Source organism: Dermochelys coriacea, chromosome 6 (genome assembly GCF_009764565.3).
Source record: "Dermochelys coriacea isolate rDerCor1 chromosome 6, rDerCor1.pri.v4, whole genome shotgun sequence".
Classification (NCBI taxonomy): domain Eukaryota; kingdom Metazoa; phylum Chordata; order Testudines; family Dermochelyidae; genus Dermochelys; species Dermochelys coriacea.
Window position 1 is genome coordinate 39,375,013 of NC_050073.1, and position 10,073 is coordinate 39,385,085.

The window sequence follows — 10,073 nt, forward strand, 5'->3', positions numbered from 1 at the left end:
GGGGGGTTTAGGGCAATCATCTGGATGCCAACTTCCAGAGGTGCTGAACTGCTGTGCCACTCAGTTTTGGCTGACTTTCCTCTCGCCCCTCAGCCACTCATGGGGAGGGGAGGTGCCAAAAACATTCCACCTTGGCCAGCAAAACGGCTAAGCCACTACTGGTGAAATGTAGTAAATGTAGTAAATCATTTTGCAGAGCCACTAGTCTCTTCTCCTTCAAATCCTTCTTAAAATCCATTGCTATCATGATGCCCACTGCAAACTGCCTAGATAGGTAGTCTGTTAGTGATTCATTCTGTCACTCATTTACTTACCTTTGTTTTAAAACAAACTTTGAGGCCCCCAAACTGTACACCTAGCTCATATGTGTGTCCCTATTCCACTTACCTTTGTCTCTCCCCTCCCCACCCTGTTGTGTTTTACATCCACCTAGCATGTCTAATCCTTATTTAGTCTGTAAGGTTTTTGGCATAGGAACTGTCTTTTATTTTATTCTGGTACAGCTCCCTGCACAATGGAGCTTTGATATTGGCTGGGGCCTCTGGGCACTATTGTAATATAAATAATAACAACAGTAATGAGTACTTGAATGGAAGCCATAAGATGTTGGTTCTGTTCCTAGCTCTGCTGTTAACTTATTGTGTGACCTTGGGCAAATCACTGAGGGGAGAATTTTCAAAATGTTTACAGATTTTTTTTCAGTGGCTCAGTTCTTGGGTGCAGCTGAATCAATGGGAGCATAATCTCTCAGTGCCATAGGTGCCCTGTCTGTCAGTAAGATTAAATCTATGTTTATAGTAATAATGATACCCAGTCTGTAAGATGCTTTGATATCCAAAGGATAAAAAACACCATTTATGTACAAAATATGGTTGTTCCTCATCATTAGAGCAAATACTATGTTCCTGTGAATCACAGCCATCAGGTTTGTTTAATTTCAATGTGTCTGTGCCACAGTGACTCACTTAAACAGGAAGGATGACTTGGACATAAGGGGTGAGTTGAGCTGGGGAGATCCTCAAGTAAATTCCTCTTGAAAGAAATAGCCCTTCACTAAGTGAATGTTGGGCCTTAAAACCTGGGCAGTGTCCCTCTAGCATGTGAGTTTGGTCTTTTCTACTTGCGAATTTGGGAGTACTGGTTTCCCACAGACTATTTGTAGGAGATGAAATAAGACTTCTGCAGAGCACCCTGTTGCCAGACAAATATAACATTTACTCCAGTGTGCATGCCAAGTATGAGGTACTTCCGAATGAACTTCAAAAGCACTGAAATGAACATTAGCTGCTGCTTCAAAAATGTGAACAATGCCATTGCTTTCTAGCAAGCAGTGAACTGGCATGAGCAGGGATCGGAAGGGGGGAAAAGTAACAAGTGGACTTAGATGTTGTAGCAGCACATTCAGATCAGCAAACACAGCTCTCTTTGTCACTGAGGGATTTCAAAGATTGTATGTATTTCTTATTAAAGGAGCACCTAAAATGTGCAACCTAGCATCTAAAATGTGCACTGTACAGACATACATAGCAAGAGACAATTCCTGCCTTGAAGTACTTATAATCTGAAAAGACAAAACAAAGGGGAGGTGGATAGACATGCAAGCAGACTCTGAGGTGCTGATAGGAACAAATTTTGTTAATTCTACTGGATGTGTATTGTGTTTTGATAATAAATAAACCATTCCCTCACTCTTCCTCTTCCATACTGCATGCTGTTTGCCTTATCACACATGGCAAGCATTTCTCTCACCTTGCCCATCTCACACCACAGACTGTGGGCTGAGTATGAGACGCAGAAGGCAAACCAGACAATCATATTTAAAACTCCTGGGGGGGTGGCAGGGCCCTAATGGCTGGTTCATCTATCTCTGCTGTGCTCAAGCACTGGAGCCAAATGTTGCCATTCTTACTCAGGCAAAACTGTTGAAATCAATGCTGCGTTCAACAGCAAGCTTGCCTGAATAAAGACGGTAGAATTTGGCCCTTCTGAGTTACTGTACAGCGGTTTTATTATTGTCCTTTCAATATAACATGTGTTGAAACGTGTGTGATACAAACAATGTATTTACTTAGGCTATATTTTAAGTGTTTATTTTAGTATGAACTCTGATGGTTTGTCTGGTTGCATAGTCAATTTCTGTACACACCTACTTTTAGGCAAGAGGTAGGCTTGCCAACGTTCAGTAATTGTATAGTTTCTATTGGTGAATGAAGGTATTTTTCAAACCATAGTTATAGCTTATGGTGGTTGTGTCCACATATGCTATAGACAACCTCAGGCAGGCGGGCTGTGACATGGTTTGGGCCACAACACTCCTCGGAATAAAATACCTGTGCGCGCACTCAGAATGGAACTCTTGTTTGACCCACATGAGCAACAACCACACAGGAAAACAGTTGCTGGAGAGGGTTCTGGCAGAGCAGCTTTTATTTAGTATGGCTGTTGCTAGCGCAGTTCAAGCTGCGGTATGGATAAGGACTAAATGCATAGCTAATTACTTTTTGCCCAGAATGTTCATGTTGTTCACAAACTCAAATTTGTTTTAATAGCCAAGAGAAGGTAGCCCTACTTTACATCTCAACATCTACATCAGGGTTAAAATACATAGCTGTGTACTTATAACAGACAATCTCTGAAACTCTTCAAATTCTTACCATTGTACTGTGGATGTTTAATGCCATTTCTAATCTGCTATTACACTTGCACCACAAATGGAAGGTCGTTAAATCTTAAGCCTATATAGTAGCTGAAGTGTGACATTTACTAATGAAGGACCTTGGGCAGGGTTGCCTATTCATTGGCTTATGTGTTAGCTGAAGATATAAATCAAGGGACAAATGTTGAGTGTCTTTTTATAAAACGGAAACAATAATGCACCATTGATATTAATCTATACCTTTGTGCAGTTGCTGTTGATAACAGCTATTACATAAGTAAACTTTTCTCCTCTCAGGTCAACTAAATGGATATGGATTTTTTTTTTGGCCCCTATGAAATTTTTTAAATCTGTTTTTTTGTCTTGTCCTTAACAGTTCCACCAAGTAAGAAGAGTGATGACCATCCTTTTCCTTACTATGGTTATTTCATACTTCAGTTGCATGAAAGCTGCCCCTATGAAAGAAGCAAGTGTCAGAGGACTAGGCAGCTTGGCTTACTCAGGTCTTCGGACCCATGGGACTCTGGAGAGCCTAAGTGGGCCCAACACTGGTTCAAGAGGACTGACATCATTGGCAGACACTTTTGAACATGTCATAGAGGAGCTTCTAGATGAGAAGCAGGACGTCCAGCCCAGTGAGGAAAACAAGGATGCTGACTTGTACACGTCTCGGGTTATGCTAAGCAGTCAAGTGCCTTTGGAGCCCCCATTGCTCTTTCTGCTTGAGGAGTACAAAAATTACTTGGATGCTGCAAATATGTCCATGAGGGTCCGGCGCCACTCTGACCCTGCTCGCCGTGGGGAGCTGAGCGTGTGTGACAGTACTAGTGAGTGGGTAACAGCAGCAGAGAAAAAGACTGCAGTGGACATGTCTGGTGCAACTGTTACAGTCCTGGAAAAAGTCCCAGTACCCAAAGGCCAACTGAAGCAATACTTCTATGAGACCAAATGCAATCCCAAAGGTTACACAAAAGAGGGTTGCAGGGGCATAGACAAAAGGCATTGGAATTCCCAGTGCCGAACTACCCAGTCTTATGTGCGAGCTCTCACCATGGATAACAAAAAGAGAGTTGGCTGGCGGTTTATAAGAATAGACACTTCCTGTGTATGTACATTGACCATTAAAAGGGGAAGATAGTGGATTCATGTTGTATAGATTATATTGAGAAAAAATTATCTATTTGTATATATACATAACAGGGTAAATTATTCAGTAAAATAATAATTTTATGGACTGCATGTATAACTAAAGTTTATACAGTACAGTGGTTCCACAATCTATTTATTGAACATATCCATGACCTGAAGGGGAACAAATGTCATTTGCGCACAACTAAAACAAATAAGTCTCTGCATTACATTCCTCGATAACATTGTGGTTTGTGGCCGTTGCCAAGAATTGAAAACGTAAAAAGTTTAAAAAAATAATAAAATTGCATGCTGCTTCAATTGTGAATTGATGATAAACTGTCCTCCTTCAGAAAAAAAATTTGAACCAAAACATTCCGTTTACATTTTAGACAGTAAGTATCTTTATTCCTGTTAGTATTATATCCGTTTACTGCTTTTACCTTCTGATAGCGTTGGAATTAAAACAATGTCAAGGTGCTGTTGTCCTAGTTTTACTGTTTTATTTTTTTACTTTTAAATTCCCACGAGGTTGGCAAAGGAAAAAAAATCATTAGATACATGTTCTGGATAAAACAATTTTTTTTTTTTTTTTTTTTTTGCTGTTGTGAAGGTGTTTGCAATATTGAATCAGGCTACTGACTAAATAAATAAATAAAAAAGAGGCAACCGAAAAAGAATGCTGATGTTCCGCTTCACATTGCTGAACTGCGGGCTTAAGGACAGCACTTGTGTAACTGTCTGGCTCCAGGCTTTTTTTTTTTATGGCTACATTTTGAAAAAACTGCATTTGCTTATATCACATTGGTTTGTGTGGGGAGGAGGGGCTTGGGGGAAGAGTTGTTTGGAGTCCCCCCCCCCCCTTCCTGTCTTGGGCAGGAAATTGATTGCCATCTCTAAAATATTTCACTCCCCACCATATGACTAAAGGTTGTCATATTGAAAATATCATATAGAGTGTTGAAAGCAATTACTTAAAATGTAATACAAGACTTTTTGTGCTTGGATCAAACGTTTTGTTGAAGCACAATAAAATTTCATGATAATATGGTCTGAACAGAGTACAGTAAACGTAGATCAGAGTGGCTACAGGGTGGGACAGTGTGGGCCAAATTCAATTATGAGTTACAACTCATTGGGTTGAGTGGGGCTGCATGAGTGTAAATCTGCAATGAATTTGGAACCATTCATGCGGCAGAGCAATGCCATTGCCCAGCATACTGATGTCTGTACTATAGCCTAATTCTCCACTGATGACAAAGGGAACATCTAATATGCTCCATCCCTTGAGTTTCTGGGAAATATAAAACTTGAGAAATTGAGAGAATTCGGGCCTGAAGGACTCCAGAGGGGTGGCTCTGGAATGAAGTAGAAAGAGGGCTCTACCTCTAACTTTAAGTACTGAATATATTTGGATATGTTCAAGAGGTTCTATATCTTAAGGTGCAGTACATGGCAGATTTAATCCATTAAACGAATAGCATCATGAATAAATAAGATTGTAAAAAAAAAAAAAAAAAGGAGGTGTGATAGTCACCATTGGTGATAACTAACACCAAATCCAGCAATGTCCTAATAGTCCAATAGCATGAAATCCATATTTTTGAGTTAGAAACTCAAAACCAGAGCAAAGATGATTAAACAAAGGATAAATGTAGGTAAGGACTAAGTACAGCAATTGCAGTGAATACAGTGGGGGGAAACACACAGTCTAGAATGAGAGAAAGTAGCTCACCCTCTACTCAAGTAACAGGTAGTTAGTGAGTCCATTAGCCCAATAGTTCAGCTTTGTAGGCAATTCAGGTAGGTGGGAGAAAAGAGATAAGAGAAAAATAGGTAAAACAAGGACACTTAAATTTTGCTATACTTCATCCAGAATTTAATATTAGCAAAATGTGTGCCCTATTTTGCATCTCTATTTTAAATCACCGTGATCAGGCTTATCGTAAAATGTATTCCCTTCTCACAAATTATCCCTGGACATATTATGTTCAACACCCTGTAACCCACCTATTTGATCAATATACAAGTAGACATTATCCCATAAATTAACCCAATCATCCTTGTCAGCCAAGGATTGACTAAATAAATGGCCCTTTATACTAAAGGTAAACAGACTCTGTAAGTTCAGCAAAATAAATGACTACCAGAATTTAGCTGCCCCACCTGCTCAATGACAACTTCTTTCTCCATCCTCAATATGTTTAAGCTTAGGGACTGCTAGCAAGAGTGTGCTGCTGCAACTGTGGAAATCCACAGGGATAAAGAGAGAGACATTTATCTGAACCTCTTGAAGCTGTAAACTTCAGGCTTTATGAAGAGATTTCAGGCATGCTACTCCTAGATGGAAATTAGAAATAAAGAACTTACCTGAAGATCTCAGAGGCAGAGCTCCAGTTTGAGTTTGCTTTATACAAACTGAAGGATTGGGTGGGAGAGGATTTGATTTTGTTCAAATCATTTGGTCCCCCATCAGTTTTGTGTATGTTAAATATCCTTATTTTTCATACCCCTGGTAATAGTGTATGAAGGAATTGCAACCTCAAATTATTTCCATACTCTTTCTGTAGACAGAAGGGATGAAATCCTGTCCCCACTGAAGTCAATGAAAGTTTTGCCATTGACTTTAATAAAGCTGGAATTTCAGCCAGGAAGAGCAACTGACTCTACTGAGGTCTAACTTTAGATGTGACAATGGTTTTATTGTCTCATATTTTTCAAACCACAAAAATTAAAAAAGGCAGCCATGTAGAAAACAGGAAGGGATGAAATTAAGCAGTGTATAGGTGTATTACCTATTTCTTAACTTGGCAGTGGAAGGACAGATAGAACATGACAGGAATCTAATTTGGACATAAGATTAAAATAATTTCTAATTGACTTTAATAAGTTTCTATGAGAGAAGTGACTGTTTCTTTAAATATAATTTATACTAGAAAGAACAAAGATAGTGAACTTGCAAAATTATCTATAGATATGTCTTTACTCAAACAAAACTCTCAGCCATTATTAGGCCAGATGTAAATTCTTAAGAATACTGTACATTGATCTATGTCCAAATTCTGCCACTCTTACTCTAGAGTAATTGAATTTAATGGATCTACTTATGGAGTAGCTTATTAAACAAAGTGAGTAAAGGTTGAAGAATCTGACTTCTATTTTTCTTTAATAATTGTACATTTTAAAAAAAATCCATAGATTCATTCTTTTGGGACAGGAATAGCAAATGAATCTTCTATGCAAGTATATTAATGTGGTACAAATTATTCCCTAAGGTGTTGGTATTTACAATTACAAGCAATGAACCAGGCAATTAATTACAATATGGTTCCATGGCTGTCACATGCCAGGCCTAATACATACTTGATCCCAGGCTTGGCAGTTTTAGTTGAAATGAGATATTTTTTTAAAAAGTCACTCAATTGAAGTCTTGCTGTGGTCTGTTTGTGGCAAAGGTATTTCATTCATGTCAGCAGGCCTATTGCTTTCTTAAAGTAAAGACTTTCGTGCAAATGTAAGTTAATGTCTGTGGACCAGTTCTCTATTATTCACCATGTGTAACAAATATTTATTGTATATTTATATAAAGTTATGTTTTTTGGGAAACATTGAAGTTGGCATTAAAACTTAAAAGTATCTGCATCATACTGTAAATATAATTAAGCTATATTTAAGTGTACTAATTAATATATGTTTAAGTATAACATTTTTGTATTCTTTAAAAATATTTTATATATATATATATATATATATATATATATATATATATATATATATATAAACTTGGGTGTGGGAAGGGTTGGGGACCATGTCACTTTTCCTTAATTGTAAAACAAACTTGAGTTTTACTATGAAGATGTGTGTTCCTTGCTTTAAAACACTGTTTACTTTATTTTAGCAATAACACTTCATTTAGAGAGCAGATAGCCACCTGTTTCATAGCTGAGACAAGGTGAGTGATGCAATATATTTTATTGGGCCAACTCCTGTTGATGAAAGAGACAAGCTTTCAAGCTGATACAGAGCTCTTCTTCATAACCAGGGGTGGCATGTCAAGATGTCATTTTCCACAAAACTTGAAGATTCTTTTCAGAATCATGTATTTCCATTTAATTCTAGACCATGAATGCTAGGAACATGAATATCCATGAATCTGGCATAGCTGATTTTATTCAACTATGAAAAATGGTTAAAATTGAAGTAGGGTGGTGGGATTTTTTTCATAAATCAGTTAATAAATAACTGAACAAATGAGACATACGTTCAATGTTTATAGTCTGGTCATGTACCTGTTTTTTTGGAAATGGTACCATGTATATTCATATACATTACATTGAACTTATATATGACCCTGTAGAGTTCTATCTCAGATTGGAATTTCCTTGGGTTAACATATAGTTTAGCCTTTCTAAAAGGATATGCCTCTGCTATAACTGCCAAGCCTTTGTATGCTTAATTATACCATAGTCATAGAATGATCAATAAATCATCATGATGAATGAAAAACTTTCAAATAAGTTACAAAAAAATTCTTTTTAAATTCCAGTGTTGCAACTTTCCCAAGAGATCAGTGCCAATAATTCCTTCACAGAACCTAGTAAATTGTACTTCTGCAGATTATCATTTATATTAAACACACATGCATGCACATAACCCTTTAGTGTTTTCTTAAAAATAGGGCTAACGAAAGCCATAACAAATATTGAAATGGTTACAGTGTATGGAATAACGGTAAGAGAGAGCTCTTACTGCTATGCCCTGATCCTGCTGCTGGCAGTACGTTCTTTGCAAGATGTCCTTGGTTTTGGAACTTGCTTCTCCCCCTTTGTCTTCCAGAGCTGAGATTTATTAACTCTTCAGGCAAGCTGCAGTGCACATTTTCCTCCCCTCCCCCTTTCCAAAGGCTGTTGAGGAGGGGGTTGGATTTATGGTGAATTTAAGGTGAATATATTTATAGGCTTATTTTGTTGTTTTAATTTATGGGCTAGGTAACCAGGGAACAGGATTGGTACCTACAGTTACACTTTAGAAATTTGAAGGTGTAAATAATCCAGTCGATAGACTAGAAAAGCCGGTCTTGAGTGGCTGATTATAATGAGTCTGCAGAGACTGAAATGCAGTTTGGCAACGATTATCCAATTTTTTCTTTTTTCTTGTAAGAGACAAACAATTTACATAACTTGGGATCTTGGAGTCAAACTAAAGGGATTTTAAATTATTCAGCCAGAGAACCATGGCAAAAGGAGGTTTTGAACTGGACATAAATGCAACATTAAAAAGAAATGAGAAGGCCGTGACATTTATGTCGTGCAGTCCCAGGTATGTGCAGTACATTGCTTCCACTGCCTACCTCTTCCAATTAATTTCTCATCAGGATGCAAAATAGCCAATACAGACTCATTCTGTCAGGACTATTGAATTAGAAAGGTATGCACTGGTTTGGATGAAATAAAAACTGAATCAAACTCTCACCCAAACCACAAGCCATCTTTGAGATTAAAAAGAGTTCATCTTATTGTTTGTTTTTTCAGATTAATACCTCTCTTGTTAGCCAGAGATGGAAGTATTATAATATGGCAAAAGGGGTTGCTGTAGTTGTATTTCCAGCTAGTCCTTAATGAGAATGTACCATGAAACATCTGACTTTGCAAGAGCTTCAGAGGAAAAAGGTGTGGATTAGCACCGGGACTTTTGGGTGCTTCTCCAAATCAAACTTTATAGAATTCATTCTTGCAGACTGAGGGACAGAATTGTTCATAGGTGATGCTAGAAAAAACAATTCAACTCAAAATTAAGCTTATATTTGCATTCCCAGCACTTTGATTTGTCATAGAAACATCATCCAGCTGCTGCAGTTTTGTTTTACTAAAGGACTATACAAATCAAGGGTAAAGAATGAGTCACTGGACCTTCTCTGTAACCTCAGACCTATCCACCCCAAAGCACTCCTCAGACCTATCCACCCCAAAGAAGCAAATCATGAAAGCTTTACCTGTATTAAAAACAGCATTGGCATATTTTATTTCATTTTTACTGGCTTGGTTTGTTGCTCTGGTGTGGACAGAATATCGGTACACGCAGTCAGACCAGCCAAAACCCTGCAAAGACAACCTCCAGCTGTACATGAGCACAGCTTGTGCTTATTGGGACCCTATGCTTTGATACTATGGGCAATGAGCACAGTATAAGAATTAAACATAAGTGACCTGATCCAAAGCCCATTGATGTCAAAGGAGAGATTCCCATTGTCTTTAGTGGGCTTTGCAATGGGACCCCAGTTACATGGGTG

General features: G+C 38.0%; 1 protein-coding gene across 5 annotated transcripts in view; it reads left to right on the forward strand.

The window, feature by feature from the left end:
* Positions 1–5,333, forward strand: part of BDNF (brain derived neurotrophic factor) — a 47,859-nt gene extending 42,526 nt beyond the window's left edge. For all 5 annotated transcript variants that reach the window (XM_038406184.2, XM_038406186.2, XM_038406188.2 and 2 more), the window contains exon 2: positions 3,033–5,333. In XM_038406184.2, coding sequence (XP_038262112.1) covers positions 3,033–3,794 — 762 coding nt within the window. In that variant the 3' untranslated portion in view covers positions 3,795–5,333. The remainder of the gene's footprint in view (positions 1–3,032) is intronic.
* Positions 5,334–10,073: the final 4,740 nt, after the last annotated feature.